Below are 20,825 nucleotides of genomic sequence, written 5' to 3'. Positions count from 1 at the left end.
CCGACAGCCTGTTTTTATATATACTTAGCAAGCAAGCATATAAATTCTGGAAATGTTACTACAAAGCACAAACATATTTTAAGGGTGTCCCTTGTTTGCCAAGTTGATTGATTTTTGTTTTACAGACGCCCCTTGAAGTTTACGATTTAAATTGTAAGTAAAGAGCTTGATTTCGTTGGATCCTTATTTTTAAGGCAAAAACTGAAACTTTACGAGGCGTCTGCAAAAAAAAAACAATTTACTTGGGAAATAAGGGGCACCCTAATATCTATGTAGCATTCTATCTATCTTCTGTATTGACATTAACACCCACTTGCTGCGTACCAACAACAAAATCCAACATTTATGCATGTAAGTATGTATTCATGTACATATTCATATTTATTCGCTAAGCTTTTGTTAAGACATCACCATCACTTTGCATATGTGTGTATATATATATATGTGTGTAATTTCTGTGTATATATATTCTTTATGTATATATTTATGTAGTTGTTCCACATTCAATTTATTGCTACAAAATTATTTCTATGAAACATTGATTTAAAAAAATCCATTCTATATATATTTGTTTTTTTTTCATAAAAAAAGTTTAAAGTAAAACAGTATTAATTTATTAATTAAAAAAAAAGAGTTAAAATAAAATCTGAGTTCACTCAAATGTAAGTTTACGGTGAATACTATTAGTTCTCGTTCCTTTTTTTGTTTTTATAGCTTATTTCGTTTGCTGTTGTTGTTGTTTTTTAAAATTAGCATGTAAAATAATTAGTATTTAGTACAGACGACGAATGTGTGTGTGTGCATGTTTTTTCTCGCTTTTTATGTCTGTGTATGTGTTAGATAAAGAGCAAAAGAAGTATACAAGTATAACTTTGACAAGAGCCGTTAAGTTACATACAATACATATATGTATGCATGTATGTATGTATGTAAGTATGTATATATAGCATATTACATAGTGATTATTTTTAAATAAGTTCAACAGGTGTTTTATACTATCAAGCTTATAAAAGAGAATTAATTATATATATGTATATATATATCTTTATTATTATTTTATTTTCTTTAATTTCTGTATGCATGTGTTTTGGATATATGCCTATATACATAGATGTGTATGTATATATGAATATCCTAGCTGTGTATATGTGTGTGTGTGTGTGTGACACTTTGCGCCCGTTTAAGCTTATACAAGTTTGGCTTTCAAGTCGCGCAACAACACAATTCTCTCTATGCCAAATGTATGTATCTCTCTTTTACACTCGCGCTCTCTTTTTGCTTGCGTTCACTCACTTTACTGCGCTGCAAGCGCTTTTTAACTTTAAGTTTTGCAGTTAGTAAATGTTAGTTTTTTTACTTTTTGTTGTATTTTTCGCAAATTTTTCTTGCTTCTTTCTTTCTTTTTGTGTTAATTTTGCTCGCTCTGTTCCTATTCTGTTTTTGTTTGCATTATCAATCAATGAATCCATATATATATTATATATATATAAGTAGGTATGTAAATGTATATGCATATATGTATATATATATATATATATATATATATAACTTTCGAATCAACAATTTACATCTACATAGAAGTATGTATGTACGTATCTCAGTTGACAATTTGCATGATGTCTCAGCAGTTTTTGTTTTCGCTCCGTTTTCTGCTAGCAGCAACAACAATATTTTGCAATTTCTTCGAGCACACATACACACACACAGAGGAGCGTTGCCATATGTGGTAATAGAGGTAGCGCAGCCACTTGCGCGCCATATTATGCATCGCCACACTTTATATAACTAACGCCATATCCTTTTTACTGGGCAAATGCACCTTTTTGCCCTGCCACAGTGAGTTGTGAATCGTAAATGCATCGATGGTGACCGTTAGATGCTTTGTATGGACTTGTGAAAAGCATTTGCCGCCTGAGTTGTATCTGTAAAAAAAAAGAAAAGAATTATCTATACATATATACATATGTGGATATAAGCGTTAGGGTGTCTGTTATTCCACCAAACTAAATATTTTTTGGAAACGTTAGTTTTTGTCCTAAAAAAAGTATCCTACGTAAATAAGCTCTTTATTTTCGATTCAAACCGTGCCTTAATTATTTTACTCATTGGATTTTTGGATCTTTTGCAATACATTTTTATCTCCAAAGAAAATAAACTTACAACTTTGAAAAGACGATAATCTAATACGAAATTCTCCGCTCTACAAAAAAGTGTTTAATGATTTTTTTCATAAAACCACTCCTTTAAAAGTTATACGCATTTGAAGTTATACATCAAATCCACTGAGGCTCAGTAATTCTGTTACTGAGCATTCATGAAGTACACCATGTCGTATGAGCAACACGGAATTTATAAGGCACTTGCATGGATGCTCAGTACATTTGATGCATAAATTTAATTGCATATAACTTTTAAAGAAATTCTTTTATAAAAAAATGTAAACTTGTTGTCAGAGGTTTAGTTGTGTTCAATTCCATCAGTTCCCTAAATACAGGATCTGATTCAGAAAATTATTAAGGAGCTTATTTACAATAGCTCCGTTTTTAATCCGACAATAACTGAAACATCAAGTGGCGTTTGCAAAGAAGACACTCCAATAAGCATGTACTCACTTAAAGAATTTGTCAAACATGACTTCATCCACTTGACTAGGTCCTGTACCGTACAATTTGGTTACTTGATCCATTTCGGGCACATAGCTGTACAATGCACGGAATTGACAGCCGGCATCGCGGAAGAGCACTAGAAAATGTTTCGCTTCGGAGCGTGCAATCTTCTCGAGTACTTTTTGTTTGGCCTCACGATTCACCGCACCGGGGAACACGCAATATTCGACGGCATTCAATATGATGCCACGATTGGATTTGGCGGCTGGTTGTTTGTAGAGTTTCGGACCTGTTGTCAGCGGCGCAAGGAAAGAGGGAGAGATGGAAATATTTTTAGTATACAAAAATTAAAATAATTTTCAAGTTTACAAAGAGAGAGTTACAGACTACCCATATACTATATATGTGTATGAACGGTAAATATTAAGTAAATTATGTAGGTACGGTACAAGTGTAGCAACAGTAAACTGCATTTAAAGGTAATATCAAATAAATGAAAATATTTAAATTTATACATTATCAACTTTGATAATTTGTGAGTAAATTATTTTACTAAATTTACTAAATATTTGGAACTCAATAAGGCTCTATATTTAGGGAGCATATTTATAAAAATTTATTGAGGTAAGGTAAGCGTAAAAATATTCTTTAATTAAGCTAAGAATAATAATAATAACAAATAGATACAGAAAAACATTAAGAAAACTCATTAATAATATATAATAAAAATATAAACAAAACTAAACTATTAAAAAAAAAATTTTTTAACTAAAACTCTAATATAATGATTAATTTTCGCAATTTAATTATATTTGATTTAAAAAAATACTAATTAATTTTGTATGCCTACCTAATGTTTAAATTAGATTGTATTTGTTATTGCGATTTTTTTTACATTTTATTTGAATTAAAACATAAGAATAATAATAAAATAATTTTTTTTTTAGAAATTGTTTAATATTAAAACTTTTAATCAAAAGCTAGAAATAAACATTTGAAGCAAATAATTTATCAACAAAAGAATGCATAATTAGATTTGATTATAATAAAGCAATTCCATTTTTTTTTTTCAATTTTAGGCCACCCTAACGTTCATAATATTTTACTTAAATTTATAAATTCTTTGATATTAAAATTTTTAATCAAAATACAGAACTAACGTTCATAATATTTTACTTAAATTTATAAATTCTTTGATATTAAAATTTTTAATCAAAATACAGAAAAACAAATTGATGAAAAAACATTTATCATAATCTTGTATTAATAAATAGAAACTTTCAATAACTTTTTTCCCTTTCCCCACCCCTTTAACAATGTTGGTTAAAAAAAAATACAATGCGTGCTAATAAGGACATCCCTAAGACATATTTGAACTAGGTGTGAAATATATCAAAATTATTCAAAATGGCAAATGTGTACAAATTTTCATTAAATATTGTTCAAACGAAAAATAGTTACTTTAATCTCCAATACATACAAAAAAAAGAACAACCCTAATATACATATGTAGTATGTGCATACATATGTAGTATTTACAAATAATATAATTCGCATCCGGTAATATTATTTTCAACATCCGTGTTTCCATCGAAAACAAAATTTAAAATAAGTCTAAACTAATAAGAACAACCTTAATACTTGTATATGATATATTTTTTTTTGAACATATTGTCAATTCTGCAAATACATACTTAAATTATTTGGTTAATATTTTGTTATGAGAGCACAGAGGACACAAATAAATAACCACGCCCATTTTTTTCTTAAAATTATAACTTAATTTTTATATTTCTTATTCGAGGATTCGGATTTTTTTCGATAAATGATTACTATAGCTATTAGGCGATATTATGTAAGATAATGGAGCTGAAGTCAAAGAAATTATTAGACCTAAATATGCAAGTGCTTATATTATCTTCTTCATGTATATTAGGGTGTGTTTATTTTGTATAAGAAAAATATATACAACAGTAAATGATTTTTTTGATTTAATGATTTTTTAAATTAATATACAAATGTAAAAAAAAATATAAATAAAATTTACCATAATTTTCTAATTCTTTTAAGAAAAAGTTTATTATTGATCAAGCTACTAGGTATCAAATCTACCGCCCTAATGTGTTAAACTAAAAAGTTGTGTATTCAAATTTCAACTGAACTGAACAATCCTCATGTGATTTGATCGAAAACTTGCTGGAAAACGGAAAACTTTAGTTTAAGATGTCTGTTTTTGATAAATTTAACTTTTTAAATAAAAATTAAAAACACTGTAATAAAAATAATAATAACTCTGATAATCAATCTTATGAGAATTAAACTTTTAGAATTTTTTGAAAAATTTGTAAACACAAATGAATTTCAAAAGCGTTTTTTTGTAACTTTAACTTAACTTTAAATAAATAAAGTTTTCATTTTGCTAAAAATAAATATTTTTTGGGTACACGAAAATTGTTAGAGCCAAAATACATTACATTTTTTTTTTTTTTCAAAAAACAATTGTTATAATTTTGAGCTCAAAAAAATTAGTTTAAAAAATGTAAATGTAAAAGTTTAAATTAGAAAAAAAATTTAAATAAAAATTATTTTTTGGATATATGTACATACATACGTAAATTTGCAATTAAAATTTTTATTTAGAAATTATAATATTTTTGTAAAAAAATGTGACCAGAACATTTCAATAAAATGAGAACTACACTTATGTATCGATTTGTTTGTTGTGGCAAAATGAATATAATGCAATTGGACATACAAAAAAGGCCCTCCTTAATGTTTGGTATGTATGCATGTAAAATTAGAATTCTTTTGAGCAGATGTTTTGATTAAAATAAGGGCTAATTAAGAAAAAAATTATAATACACATAATATATAGAATGAAAAACCATTTTTTTTTTGTAAGAATGAGAAAAACTAAAAAATTAAAAAAAAAGATACTAAAATGCAGGAATGAAATATATTTTTTTTTTGTTTTTGGTTTTCATATTAGAATATACGTACGTATATATGTAAGTATTTATGTACTATATGTGTGAACTGTGTATATGTACAATAATAATAGTATATTTTTTTTATAAAATGCATTATATGTGTTGGTGCCTGTGTGTGTGTATGAGCGTGCTTGTGGGTGTGGGTGTTGTTCAAAAAACAAAAATTTTGATGCTATATATATGTATTTGTTTTTGTATTGATTAGTTATGCGTAGCAAACAAAAAAAGTACAAACCCGAATATTCCATTGAGCCTAGATTGCCCGAGAGCAGGCCCGATCCATCATCGAAGCCGCGTCGTTTCGATATCAAACCTGGTGGCAGTGAGCCCGGTCCAGATGGTGACGGCATATGCCTACCTGAGGCCATGCCTGGCGATGGCGCACGACGTGGCGGTGTGGCACGACCCAATCCCGAATCTGTATCTAGGCCAAGGTGCGTTTCGTTCAAACAACATTTTACAACAACAACCAACATGAGAAACGACAGCGAACGTTCATGTGTAGATAGCCAGAGATACAGGCAGGCAGGCAGACAGGCAGGCGGTTAGACGAGCAGGCAGTCGTATACACAGTAACATTCACACACGAGTACGGATGAGTTACAAAGTTTTTGTTTTTCAAAATTTAAGTAAAGTAGTTTTGTGTTTGAAATATTGAGATTTTTTTTGGGTTTTCAATGCGGTAATGACAGCGAGCGAGCGGGTGGACGAGCACATTTAGTTTGACCCGAATTTGTATGATGTTAGTTTGGAAAAAAGATATAAAAAAACAACAACGCATGTGCATAATTTAACATTTGCCAAATATAATGCAAAATGTGTTTTTAGGTTAAGTTTAGTTTTGAGCTTTCTTGCATACTTTTTTTTTAGCTTTTTTAGTAAAATTAAAATTATATTAACTGAATGCAATAAGTAATTAGCGTTTTTTTTTTGATATGTTAATTAATATTTTGCTTCGTATTTTCGAAGTTTTGTTAACTCAATGTAAGTATGTAAGTTTATAAGTATGTACATAAGCCTTTTGTTAAGGATTTGTGTAATTTGTCAATTTATTGCAGTTATTGTACTTTGAAAAACTGTTAAAAATTCTTTAGGAATTATAATCACAGAAAAACATTTATATATATTTATTTAATTGTATATACATATGCATGAGTATGTATGTATGTACATATGCAGTTATGTAAGAGTTAATGATTTGTAAAGTAGACGAAAATACATATATTTGTACACATGTACATGTATGTATGTATGTAAGTGGTTTGGTAAATAATATTTTTAAGTGATGAGTACTTAAAATAAATGCGTGAACTATGGTTAAATATTATGTAATTACTATTTTTATTATTAAATATAATATCTTTATTTATTTTTTCATGAACACGCTACGCGCACAAACAAACTTAAGTATGCTTTCATTAACTTTCCTCTGCCACTTGGCCACTGACTGATAAATTTGTAACATCAAAATTTTTAAATTAAATATTTCAACAATCATTTCGAAAACATTTTTGAAATTGTTTCAAAATCTAGGATATGCGAATAAAAATAAAAATTATAATTAAAAAAAAGTTAAAAACTAAATATAAAAAATTGTAATTAAAAAAACATAACAAAATATATCATATCAAATCATAATCAAATATAACAAAAAACAAAACGTTAAAAAAATTAAAACAAAAAAAAATTTATAATAAAATTAATCTTAATTAAATTTTTTAATTTAATAATTTTTATTTAAAAATTTTTTTGTGCACAAATTTTTGGTGACATTATTATTAGACCTTTTTATTAAAAAAAAGTTTTTTTAACCAAAAATCAAATTTAAAATTGAAACCGTTTAATAAAAAAATATATGACTTCCAGAATTCAAAAGGCAAAAAAGAAAAAAAATTGCATGACTCGTTTTAATTTTCTTGGACAAATAAAAAAAATTATATTGTTTTGGTTAAATTTTATAAAATTATTTTCGAATTTTTCTGTAACAATTTTTTGCTATAATCGGGTCTATACATTTTAAATTACAGTTATTAACAAAGTTGTTTTGCATATTATATAATCGAAGCTCGAAATGCTTTCGGATAACTGTTTACTTTTAGTGCGGCCCAAAAGTATGCAACAAATATTTGAGAAACTTTGAAAGCAGCATGTTTTGCGCGAAACGTTTTTAACTAAAAATCACAAAATGCGTAACCAAACCAAAACTAACTGTACTTGTATGACTGAAGTTTTGTTAGAAAAAATGGGCGTGGTTATTATAACATTTGAACTTAATTTGTATTTTACATAAGCTTTTATATGGAATGTGGTACACATTTTTAAAATTTGAGAGTATTTTTTACATGAATTTAAAGTTGTTATAAATATTCCTGACAAAAAAAAAATTTAAAAAGGCAACTAATAAGTTTAACAAATAATAACAAAAAAAATATATATAAATATATTTTGGATGTCTTTCATGAAATTATACGTTTTGCTTCTGGAATATTGTTTGCAAGATTTAAACTTATTAAGACTGTAAATTTTTAAGATGTAATTTTTTTGTCATATTGAACATAGCTGAATGAAATTTAAAAAAATACTTTCGACAAAAAAATATTTGCAAATGATTTAATTTTATCAAATAATTTTTAAAATATTTACTTTTTAACTGAAAATTTAGTTTTTTAAAATAATTTTAAAATTTTTTTCTCTATAGGGAAATATTATTATAAAGGGTGTTTTCGAAACTACATTTGGATATAGAATACCTATCTTTTAAATGCATCACTGAATTTTTTTATGCACTTATACAATATCTACCATACGACTAAAGGAAATGTCAAAATAATAACAAATAATTTTTAAATTAATTTTTACTGAACGAAATGAAGTTCAAGCACAAAACTTTAAATTTTACAGTTTACAAAGTAAATGCTATAAATATTTTTTTAAGAAACAACCACAAAAATGTATGAATTTTCACAAAACACTGTAAAGATGCTGCGCATGCGCTGTTATGCGCACAACCCTACTGAAAAATACGCACTATATGCAAAATGGATTTTCGAAAACTATACAATACAGTTATGTATCTAAAAGTTCACCACAAGTACAATTATTCAAAGTAATATTAAAGCCAACACAAATGTATAGGAGTAGTAAATAAGTATGTATATTGTTTAAATACGAGTATATGACGCGTATAAAATAATTTGGGAGCAACAAGTTGCTAAAAACAATAAGAAACCAAAACCAAAACAAAAACCAAACCACCAACCACCAGAGTAAGCAATTTTTTGTTGTTGTACAATTTTTTTTAAGGCTACGCAGATTAATATTGCTTTCTTTTAGCCATATTTTGTTGTTTGTTTCATAATATACTTTTTTTGTTTGTTTTGTAATTGGTCTTCGGTTCTTACCACACAGATTCATTAGCGAATTCGACTTGCGACCACGGAAATTAAGGCTACTTCCTTTAGCTACAGATATACGTGAACGGCCTCGATCGACGGTTGGTTCTGGAAAAAGGCCCATAATATAGGCGTTTGTTTTGGTTTGTACTCATTAATTAATTAAAAAATGTTTTTTTTGTTTGTTTTTGTTTTTGTAGTAATATGCGGTATTGAAGGAATTGGGTGGAAAAACGGAAACATATAGAAATCTCTCTTAGAATAGTAAGGTTAAATATGAAGTAAAAACAATGTGGTAGTAGTAAAATAATTGAAATGAATAACCGACCACTTTACAGGCCGATCCGAATGCCAACACCACTTCTTCCCTCCCACTTGTATGTGAGTGTGTAAATATAATATAAATAATAACTAGGGTTGCTAATCGATATTTATAAAACTCAATATATATAGTATGCAATAAATATATATTTATATACACTTTACCAGCACAAAACAGTTGGGAGCAGTTCACCTTCTTCACCTGGTGAGAGACCAAACGCACCCTGCGTACATGCACATGCGCGCATGTCTGTATGTATGTTATGTGTATATGTGTATATAGTGTCATATAATTGTTCCTTTACGCATATATAAGGGTCTAGGTGTAGATAAGTACTTAATAATCTTATATGTGGATATACACTCAAGATCAAATTTGATCCGGACTGGTTCATATATATATTTATGTATATATATGTTGGTAATTAGTGATAAATAACTGTAAGTTTCATAAGTGATTAGCTTAAATTAATACCCATCACCAACCTCTTGATGCTTTATATGATCCCCTGCGCCCAATCGGTGTTGAACTTGTGCTTGGGTATTCATCAGGTGATTCTGTTTAAAAAATACATATATAAGTATAGATTGATGTAGTTTAAAAATAGGCAGATGAAATAAGGTTGCAAGTGCAATGAAATGTGTTTGTAATATATGTCTTATATATTAAAATAATATTTATGTAACACTAGCATGCTAAAAAATTTATTAGAAATTTATGTATGCAACAAAAAATTAATTATATATTTAAACATTATTTAATATTTTTCAAAAAAATGTTTACTTAAAGAAATATTTAATTTATAAATAAAAAAATATTTAAAAGAAATTTGTTTTTATTTTTTCCAACCAATTTTAATTTTTTTTTATATTTAAATTTTAATTTTTTTTATATTTAAATTTTAATTTTTTTTTAATTTTGTATTTTTTATAAATTACTAATTAAATTTGAAATTTTGTATTTATTGAAACTATTTTTTTTCGATTATATATGTATATATGTATATATTTTAATTTTGTAATTTTTTTAAATTATTTGAAACAAATTTCTAAAATTTTTTAAATGTTATATTTTTTTAGAACAAATTTATTTTTATTTTTTTCACTTTATATTAATATTTTATTATTTTTTAAATATTTTTTTATGCATGTCCATTATGCATTTAAATTTTGTAGCATTTTTTACAATTTTATATTAAAAATTTGAATTATTTTAACAATTTTATATTAAAAATTTGAATTCATAATTTGTAATATTTTACAATTTTATATTTAAATTTTGTATTATTTTAAAACTTATTTAATTATAATTGATTTTCAAATATTAAATATTTTTTTATTTTGACTATTAAGAATGATATGTGTTTCATTAAATATTTTTTTATTTTGACTATTAAGAATGATATGTGTTTCAAAGTGTCAATGCGCCTAAAGGTATAATACATTCAACTTACTAGATATAAACGCAAATGAACTCTTTAAACTCATCCAGATTTGAAGATTATGCAATTAATAAAAATTTCTCTCCAATATAGTCAAATAGAAATATTTGAATGTCAAAAAATTACCAAGAAGACTCGATTAACTTTAAAATAATAATTATTCGTGCAATTGTAATTTGAAGATGTTATATCCACTTGCATGTTCGAAAAAATCTGTTTTTGTTTTTGTAAATTTTTTTTAAGTCACCTATTTTTATTAAATAAATAAAAATTATGTACATTTACAAAGTTTAATGTACTTTAATAATCGTTGATTTATTTTGAAAAATTTTTAATTCACTTGATCCTTAGCCGATCTCCAAGAAGACCTCCGAAAAACGTGTCCGGCGATGTGAAAGCTTACTCTGCTTAAAATTATCCCAAATCCAAAAGCCCAAAAGAAATTAAGAAACATTTTAATATTTAATAAATTTTGACAAATTGATGGCTTCCCAAAAAATAGCTTTTTTTGAAAAAATTCGATCAGAGTAGCTTGGAAAATCGCAAATAATATCAAAAATCTTATTCCATCGTCCATCGATTTTCAAATGTATATATATTCTACAATATTAAAAAAACAGTAATGTTTTTGCAATTCACAAGTGGATATAACCTCTTAGGTCTTCCAAATGTATAATCAGTCTGTTATTTATGAACAATGTTCTTTCAAAATATATTTCAGAGTTTTTTTTTAAGTGTAGTAGCTCCGACAGGTAGAAAGCAGCAGGTTGTGCTGTATCGAAAATACAATACTATACCATACTTAGTCTGCTTTTAGGCGCATAGTTTTAATAAAATTAATAATAATTTTAATTCATAGTTTCAATAAGAAAATTATTCAAAAAGCAACAAACGAAGTTAATGTCATTAAACAGCAACAAAACCAAAACGTTGACATGAAACTATCTAAAATGGCTTTGTAATCAAAATCGCTAAACTGCAAAACAAACTCTAATTGCAAAACAAAGCGAGCGCTTAAAAGATGCATGTCGTTTTAAAAAAAAATAATAATAATGTATATAATTAAATATAAAACTGCTTTATAATATTTAAGTTAAGTTTTTAAAAACAAAATGATGTTGGGGGCTGTCAGCGCGAGTTAAAAAGCTTTTCGCAATTAGATGAGGGGAAATACATACATATGTATGTAGTTTGAAATTTTTATAATTTTTGTTAAAACATTGCAATTAGTTTTGAATGTATGTATGTTGTTGTTATGCCGATATTATATGTAAATATTTTATGAGCTGTAACTGCATGCTCATATCGGCCATGCCTACTTGTATATGTACTTGTACATATGTATGATATATTGCACATGTAATTTATGGAAAAATGTTATGAAATATATGAATTATGAAAATGTTTAAGTTGCTGCAGCTAAAAATAATTTTTTTATGTCAAGTGTTGTTGCGTTTTACAAATTTTCAATATTTTTTATTTCACTATTTCGAATTTTTCTTTAATTTAAACGTAACTTAGTCTCTTATTTTTTTAAAATTTCCCAAATAATTTTTTTTACATTTTTTACATATATTTTTCTTTCAATTTTTAAATATTGTTTTTGTTTTTTTAATTTTTTAGATTATTAAATATGTATTATTTTTAACTTTCTTAAATACATTTTTTTTGTTCTAAATATTTTTTTTTATTTTTTTATTTTTTAAATAGTTATTTTAATTTGTTTGTTTCTTTAATACTATTTTTTTTTTCTATCATTATTATTTTCTACCTTCTACCCTTTTTAGTTATACTATTCTTTTATTTATAAAAAAATTAGTGTTTTTTATGTTTTAGTAGATTATTTACCTTTCACAGTTAGAGAATCGTGCGAGCCTCTATAAAAATCTCTTCTCAGCGTGTTGGAATTGCTCAATGTACCGTAGGCTGCAGAGTTTTGCAGCGAATAATAGCAGCCAAATGGCGTAATTAACACACAACGAAAAAAAAACAACAACAAAAAAATTATGAACATTAAATAAACGAATAAAAAAAAATACAACACAAATTTTCGTAAAGTAAAAACATCGATTGAAGTTGATTGCTTGCATGCCTCGCATTCTGTTTTTGTTTTTGTAACACAAAAATTAAAAGAAAAAAACGCTTTTAAACACACAACACAAAGATGTTTTGAAGTAAAATAAGCCAAAAGTCACGCTGCACAATTAAAAAAAAAATTATTCAAAAACGAAATGCACAGCAAAATAAAAAAAAAATACATTTCGATGGTAAAAAAATTAACAAATAATTTTTATATAAAATATTATTTTTATAAGTAGGAAAAATATTAAAAATTATATAGAAGACTGCCAAGCCCTAACAGCTTGAAAATAACATATGTATGTGCATTTTGTATTGGAAAAAATTGAAAAAGTGAAAAAAAACAAAAATTGTTGCTACTAAAAGCTTTTACAAACCACCCAAATGGCAAAAAATATGTAAAGTGGAACAGAAAATTAATTTTTACATACCATTACATAGGATTTCGGTATATACCCAGGTATATACTTACTGCTGATATTTTAAAATCAATTCTAACCTCACTGTGGCAGTGTTTTTCAAATTGTGCTATAAAAATATTTGTTTGCGATTTGTGTATGTATGTGTGTGTGCACGCATAAATCATAACTGTTAAGCAGCTTTTGTGTGATATTTAAATTTAGAAGTTTTTTGTGTGTGTGTTTTTTTTATTATAAATTACAACATTTATATACAAGGGACAGTAGAATGTAAGGCATGTAAGTGGCAAACAGTTTTGAAATTGTATCGAGCAATAGAAATACATTTATAAAACTTAGCAAGGCAAAATTTACAAGTAGAAGAAAACTTTAACTCGCTAAGAAAAGGAACTCATTATTTTTTTTCAAGAGTATTTAGGTATCACTTTGGGGTCTGCTCACCTGTTAAATTGGTACTAGAACCTTTTTTACTACGACTAGAAATACTTGATGCTTCACTCAAGTCCACGGAACCATCATCGACATGAATGGTCTTGGGACGTGGCCGCGTGGGACGCGTTTGACGCAGACGTGGCGTTGTGGAATTTTGTGTTGAATGTTTCATGTTTAATTCTGCGCGATCAAGAGTTTTACCCTAAAATGGATATGAACAGAGAAAATTTATTGCAAGTTGTAATACGAAAATGGAAAAAATATATATTAAAATATTAAACCATAAAAAAAAATAAAAATTAAATTATAATAAAAAAGTTTTTATATAATAAAAAATTAATAATTACACAAAAAGGAATAAAACAAAAACTTATGAAAATGGTACAAAAAAAAAATAAAAACAAAATGTAATTTTTTTAATCACAAATAAAATTAAAAAAAAAAATACAAAATATATAAATTACAAATACAACTAAAAATGTAAAAATGGAAAGATATAAATGTGAAATAGTAAATTTTTCAAAATTGTTTTTTTGTATTTCCATTTTGCTTACCTCCCGTTCGGCCTCTTCGATGGCTTTTTTCAATCGATGTTGCTCTAAAATTGCCGCTCGTCGCGCCATTTGTTCTTCTTTCTTGCGCGCCTTCTCCTCTTCCTTTTCACGCTCCATTTCACGCTTGCGTGCTGCTTCAATTTCTTTACGCGCCTTCGCCTCCTCTTGCTGTTGGCGTCGCTGTAGTGACTGCAGCATGATTTTTTCTTTGCGACGCTCCATCTCATCGATAGATTCCTAGGTGTGGGCGGGAAATGGAAATTTTTAATAGACAATTTTAAAAGCAATAGCGGTACTTGTAATTTTCTTTAGGGGGAACGAGCACGTTGTCGTTTAAATGAAAGATAATAAATGCAAAGGTTACTATAAAAATTTCTAACTGTGGAGACTTTTCGTTTCTACTAGTAAAAAAATACATTTACGATGTTAACTCCAGCTGAACCGTAGCTGTAATATCACAGGTGCATTTCTTATAACATAAAAGTGTATTAAAAAAATTGTGATCAACCAATTTATATGGCAGCTCTAGGCTATAGTGGTCGGATTCGAACAATCTGTTCGCAGATTGTAGCGTTGCTTTTGTCAACAATCTATGCCAAATTTCGTGAATATTTCTTGACAAATAAAAAAGTATTTCATACATACTTCTTTTTGAACGGTTAATTTGTATAACTGATATATGCTATAGTGGTCCGAGTCGAACAAAATGTTCAAGCATTATAGAACTGCCTTAAAGAATAATCCGTGCTAAATTTCGTTAAGATATATTGTCAAATAAAATAGTTTTCCATACAATGACTTGCTTTTGATCGATCAGTTTGTATGGCAGCTTTATGTTATAGTGGCCCAATGTCGGCGATTCCGACTAAGCAGCAGCTTCTTGGGGAGAATACGACGTATGCAAAATTTCAGTGCGATATCTCGAAAACAGAAGGACATTTTCGAGTATATGCTGACAGACATGGCTAAAAATGGTAGAAAACCTTTTCCAAAACTCACCCGATCCAAGTTGGTCACATCGGTGCCAATGACTAACGCCTTCGCCTGACTACTGCTACTACCCGCACTAGCGGCATTTGTAGTCTGATGATTACGCGTTATGGGCGGTGAGGACGACAGTGCCGCAGCCGTCGCAGACATATTGAATTGATGTATGGGCGAGCGTGGTTGCGCTACTGGCGCTTTTTGGCTATTGAGGTCATCATGGCGTAACTGTATAGGCGCATCCGTATACTTATTATATGTAGCCGTATTAAAATCGCTCATTTTGCCACCATTTTTAAGCGTATCCATATTACCGATGCCACCGGCGTACTGACGCAACATCGAGCCACCATTGTAGGTTGGATTGTTGTCTTCGCTGATGCTGTGCGAACGATTGAGCGGCTCCATTTTGGTGCCGGCCAACACCTGGTGATCGGTGCTATCCATGCTGCGCTCCTTCTTCGGCGAACGTTTCGCGCGCAAAGGTGGTTTCGGACGCTTGGGTTGATTATCGTCGAACGAAATGTAAAAGCCTTTCTCGGTTTTCGCATCGCGAGGATCCTATTTCAGTGAGTGTTGGAGATAGTTATTGCAATAACATTTAACTATTTAATTATAGCAAGCATTACCTGAAAACTGTTGGCGTTTACAGCGGGTCTGGACGGCGACGGTATGCGATAGGTTAGGTTGCCGCTGGTTATGTGCAACTTTTGCGGCAACAGCTCATTGCCACCGTCGTAGCTGCCGTCACTGCCGTGCTGTTGATAGTGTTGCTGTTGTTGTTGTTGCTGTTGCTGCTGCTGCAAATGATACTGCTGCTGCTGGTGCGCATAATCGGCGATGCGCGTACTCTGCATCGATTCGATTATATTGCGTTCCAACTCTTCCACATCATCCTCATCGCCAATAAAGCATATACTCTGTGGCGCCATCATATCATCGCACATTTGTTGGCCACCCGAAGAATTTGAGGAAGACGTCGCCGCTGTTGTGGGCGCTTGTTTCGTTGTCATTGGCATATTGCTGATAGAATGTTGACGCTGCAGACCGCCACCACCACCGCTGCCATCGCTGTTGTGTTGCATGTGCTGCGGTGAGGAGCGGAAGAGATGCTGATACTCACCACCGCCATCATTTTGGTGCAACACAAACCCTTCACGTCCACTGTTGCTCGCCATTTGATTGGACTTCTTCCAAGTGTAATTGCCATCCATGGGCAGGCATGAACGTTGCTTTTGCTGTTGCCAGGCATTCACATCCACCAAAGGCGCTTGCGACTGCTGATACTGTTGTTGTTGTTGTTGCTGCTGTTGCTCGTACACCGATTGATTCCACGTGCGTCGTTGCGGTTGCGCTGGTTGTGGCGACATTTCATGCGGATACATGGGATTCGGTTGTGGTGAGCTCGGATCACGTCCGTAGTCATCGTACATGCTGGCTCGATTCATGTATTGTGGTGGCGTTTGATTGTGGTGTGGTGCGTATTGTGGCGGACCTGGTGGTGGACCACCGTACACGTGGTTGTTGTAAGGAACCATATTATCGTTATATAACTTCTGTGGTTGCATATAGTGTGGTTGTTGTTGCATCATTGGTGGCGGCTGCTGCGGCGACACATATTGTCCGTGTTCATTTATATATTGCATTGGCATTGATGGCATTTGTGGTGGTTGTTGTTGTTGTTGTTGGTAGGGATCACGACTGGGCGGACGCGAATTGTAGAGATTGGCATGCGGATTGTATGAGGAATGTGCAAGATGTGGTGTTGAACCGAAATTGTGCTGTTGTTGTTGCATTTGCATTTGATTGAAATTGTCGCTGAGATGTTGTTGTGAACCGTACGGTGGCTGCGGCGGGTGAGAGGGGTGTATGTTATATTAGTTTTTAGTTTACAGTTAGGCGTGTATGAAACACAAAACAAAAACAATTATTGTTGTAAGTTTGCTGTTTGCCACACAACAATGTGGTTTTAAAAATAAAAAACTTTTTTTTTACAAAAAATTTTTCGGTTATAAAATTAATTTGCGCAATTTTTTTATATTAAAGCATCAATTATAATTTTGCAAAAAGAAAAAAATGCGTCATGCCCTTTGGAATTATTTTAGCTTCGACAGTGAAAATAATTTTTCTTAAAAATATCTCGAAACCTATTTTTTGCTTATAAATCATTAGTCACACTCGCAAACCGCTCGATTTGCAGCTAGCATTTTGAGAATCAAGCTGTCAATTGGTAGCTTAGCAAGCGTCGCCGTTAAGCATCAAGTATTATATAAACACAAAAAAGTTTCAACGCCCAAAAGTATGCAATACTAGTTTTTAAATTTCATAAATTACCAATAACGGCTTTGCAACGGCAATGTCGAACTCAGATTGTTTATAATATAATTTCTTAGCGTCACGAAACTCTTTTAGGTTATTTTAATGCGCCCAAAATTATGCAAAACGTATTCAAAAAACAGATTTCGCGCATAAACACAAGAAAATGTTTCATAAAAACTGATCTTCAGATTAATTCGTATTTAAACTTTAAAAACTTATTTTTCTGTTCTTTTCAATATTTTCTCATACCTAGTTATTTTTTAATTCGAATAGACTACTAATATTTTAAAAATAATAACCGTACTAGTGAAAATTCTCGAATGATGGAACTTCGGATAACGCTATTGATTTAGTACCAAAAAGGCTCTAGTAAAAGTTATAAAAAAAAATATAATCTATATATCTAACTCCTTTCAATATTCGAATTATAATTTATTATATAAGCTAATAGCGAGACTCTTCAGGCAACAAAATTAAAATATCGGTCTAAAAATAATAGTAGCGTTTCGAAAGAAAATAAAACGGAGAATTAGTTATAAAAATGTTAACCGGGAAGTGAATAAAAAACACCTACAAAGGTGCATTTCTTATAGCATAAAAGGTTATAAAACATTTTTTTTGAGATTGCGAATGGTCAGTTTGTATGACAGCTATATGCTGTAATGGTTCGATCCAAACAAAATGTTCGGAGAATGTAGCGTCTGAGAAATAATCTGATAAAATCTTGTAAAGTCAAATTATGTGAAATAAAAAAGTTGCTCATCAAAACTAAAAGCACAGGCTTTACTCTCTCTCTGAACCCAAATTTTCAGCTTGTGAGTTTCAAGTTACCTCCATTGATCTGCGAGCCAAATTTGCGCACCTTAACCTCACTATTACTCTTTTTGTTTTTTTAAATTTTTTTCTCTTAGACTACCTGATTCAACATGTTGGCCATATGCTGTGCGTGCATCAGTTGTTGCGCTTGCAATTGTTGTGCTTGTATTTGGTTTTGTTGGACTGTTAGCTTTTGAATATCCTGTTGTATATCCTGTAAATTCATATTCATAATAGCCAGACTTTGCTGTATTAGAGAAGTACAACAACAACAACGACAACAAAGAGAGAGAGAGAGGTGTTAATACATTTAAGGGTTGGTTAGTTAGCATTTAAACTAAACATAAATAAGTACATATTGAGATTAAAAAAAAAACATTGTTAAATTCAGCAATATTAAAGACAAGCGCTACCTGATACTTATCCAAGTCGAGCGGATCAAGATCTGGCGTACGATTTGAATCGTTACTCAATGTCTCCCATTTCAACACCTCCGACGAGGCATCCAAATCCTCGCGTGCAAGCTTTAAATTTAATGCGTAAGTACGTGGAGTTAGGTGATTAACGGTTAGTAAGAGATTATAGAAAAAATACTGAACATTTCAAAACGTTACCTTTTCCTGATGACGCAACAACGCCATTTCAATGCGTCGCTTATCCTGTTCGATGCGTAAACGCTTCTCCTCGAGTTTCATGCGTATATTGGACAATTTGGAGGCGTTCTCCAGCGTGCGCAGATCATCGTCGTAAGGATCTAAGCGTATAAAAATATATATATATTAGTAATGTGTCTTCTAGTCAACAAGTTCAAATACTACGCACCAATTTTACTATTATTCCAAGCCTCCACTTTGCTTGAGCCAGAACTTTGTGTTGAGCGTCTGGTCAACGTTTGCTCATAATCATTCGTGCTGCTGTCCTTGCGTTCGGCATATTGTTCTTCCAGATTGTCTTTTTCAATAGGATGTTGACGGCGTGTTGACGGCATTGGACTGCTAACCGTGCTGACAATGCTGTTCAGTTGAGTATTGGAGGCATTCATGTTGACATTATCGGTGCTGGGATAAGATGAGAGAAAGAGGTATAAAAATATGAAAAAACAGGAAAGCGATAACTTCGGTTGCACCGAAGCTATAATTCACATCACAAATAGAAAAGTTTTCATACAAGAACTTGATTTTGATCGGTCACTTTTTATGACAGCCATATGCTATAGTGGTCCGATCTGAACATTTTTTTCAAAGAATATATTGTTGCATTGGAAAATAATCCGAGCCAAATTTCGTGTCGTTATATTGTCAAATAAAAAAGTTTTCCATATAAGGACATGAATTTGATGGTTCAGTTTGTGTGGCAGCTATATGCTGTAGTAGACCGATCCGGAAAATTTCTTCAAATATTTGTAGCGTTGCCCTGTCAAATTTCAAGAAGATAACTTTTCAATTAAAAAAATTTTCCATACAAGGACTTGATTTTGATCTTTCAATTTTTTTGTCAAGCTGTCAAGCTATATGCTATTATGGACCGATATCAGTGGTTCCGGGACTAGTTCGCATATGTACAGACAAACACGCGAACTTGCCTGAATCGGCTCAGCTCATTTTGTAAAGTTTGTAATACCTTGCATGTCGCTTCATTAAATATTTTTCGGTCTCACGATCCTGCTTCTCCGAACCGGAATCGGTGTCGTAGCCAAGTTGTAGCGTGCCGCGTGCATCGGCAATGGAGGAGCGTACGGCGACAGCGGGTTCTGCGCGTGTAAAATAAATAAAATTCGTATTTTGAAATTTTCAAATAATATTATTTTAGTATTTTTTTTTCGCACTCACCCACACTAACGTTGGAAAGCTTTCGTTCCCGGTCACGCTCACGCTCTCGCTCAAAACGTCCGACCGCATTCAATTGATCTTGAGAGCCACCGAAATTCTCAATTGTCAATTGCGAGTCTTCGCTGGATGAGTTTCTGCGTGAGCGTCGTCCTGAAATGCGTAGTAAAATTGTTGAAAATGTTAAAAAAAAGTGCTAACTATTACTTTATACATATATGAATGGACATGACAAATTATGAGTTTCCAAAACTAAAAATATTAGTGCGCAACTACAAAATACGAAGAACATGCAATAAAAGATCAGCAAACAATAACTTTGCGTTCTGCAGTTAGAAAATACAATAGAAAATCATGCATTATACGAGTATTGAGTAGAAAAGTGCAAATAACAATTGGTATAAAATATTTCAAAAAACGTGTGCAAGTAACCGTAAATGTGAAATGTAGCATAAAATTGCGGATGTTCAAAAACTTCTACTTAAGTTGCTGACTTACAAGTACACATATAACATAATACCAAGAAAGCGGTAGACATTCTTTTTTGGAAATTAATTTTTTTTTTAATTTACTATTACTTATTTAGTGTTTTTCAAGGCTAAACTCTTTGAATTTTTATATGTACTAATATAACTTTTTTTTTAG

General features: G+C 30.4%; 1 protein-coding gene across 25 annotated transcripts in view; it reads right to left on the bottom strand.

Annotated features, from left to right (window-relative positions):
- Positions 1-342: 342 nt before the first annotated feature.
- The window catches only part of Patronin (calmodulin-regulated spectrin-associated protein patronin), a 33,373-nt gene continuing 12,890 nt past the window's right edge, over positions 343-20,825 (bottom strand). For 5 of the 25 annotated variants that reach the window (XM_036375423.2, XM_036375429.2, XM_070108933.1 and 2 more), the window contains 16 exons: positions 20,184-20,333; positions 19,975-20,104; positions 19,177-19,412; positions 18,969-19,108; positions 18,768-18,878; positions 18,455-18,601; positions 15,849-17,066; positions 15,235-15,780; positions 14,236-14,472; positions 13,691-13,883; positions 12,600-12,686; positions 9,796-9,867; positions 8,998-9,096; positions 5,832-6,020; positions 2,613-2,895; positions 343-1,922 (listed from right to left, as the gene is read on the bottom strand). In XM_036375423.2, the coding sequence (XP_036231316.2) occupies positions 1,778-1,922; positions 2,613-2,895; positions 5,832-6,020; positions 8,998-9,096; positions 9,796-9,867; positions 12,600-12,686; positions 13,691-13,883; positions 14,236-14,472; positions 15,235-15,780; positions 15,849-17,066; positions 18,455-18,601; positions 18,768-18,878; positions 18,969-19,108; positions 19,177-19,412; positions 19,975-20,104; positions 20,184-20,333 (3,983 nt within the window). In that variant the 3' untranslated portion in view covers positions 343-1,777. The remainder of the gene's footprint in view (positions 1,923-2,612; positions 2,896-5,831; positions 6,021-8,997; positions 9,097-9,795; positions 9,868-12,599; positions 12,687-13,690; positions 13,884-14,235; positions 14,473-15,234; positions 15,781-15,848; positions 17,067-18,454; positions 18,602-18,767; positions 18,879-18,968; positions 19,109-19,176; positions 19,413-19,974; positions 20,105-20,183; positions 20,334-20,825) is intronic. The other 20 variants (XM_036375439.2, XM_070108935.1, XM_036375441.2 and 17 more) reach the window with 18 other exon arrangements.

This window comes from Bactrocera oleae, chromosome 4 (genome assembly GCF_042242935.1).
Source record: "Bactrocera oleae isolate idBacOlea1 chromosome 4, idBacOlea1, whole genome shotgun sequence".
NCBI classification, from domain to species: Eukaryota; Metazoa; Arthropoda; class Insecta; order Diptera; family Tephritidae; genus Bactrocera; species Bactrocera oleae.
Note: the sequence above shows the minus strand (reverse complement) of the source record. Positions and strands in the feature narration are given on the sequence as shown.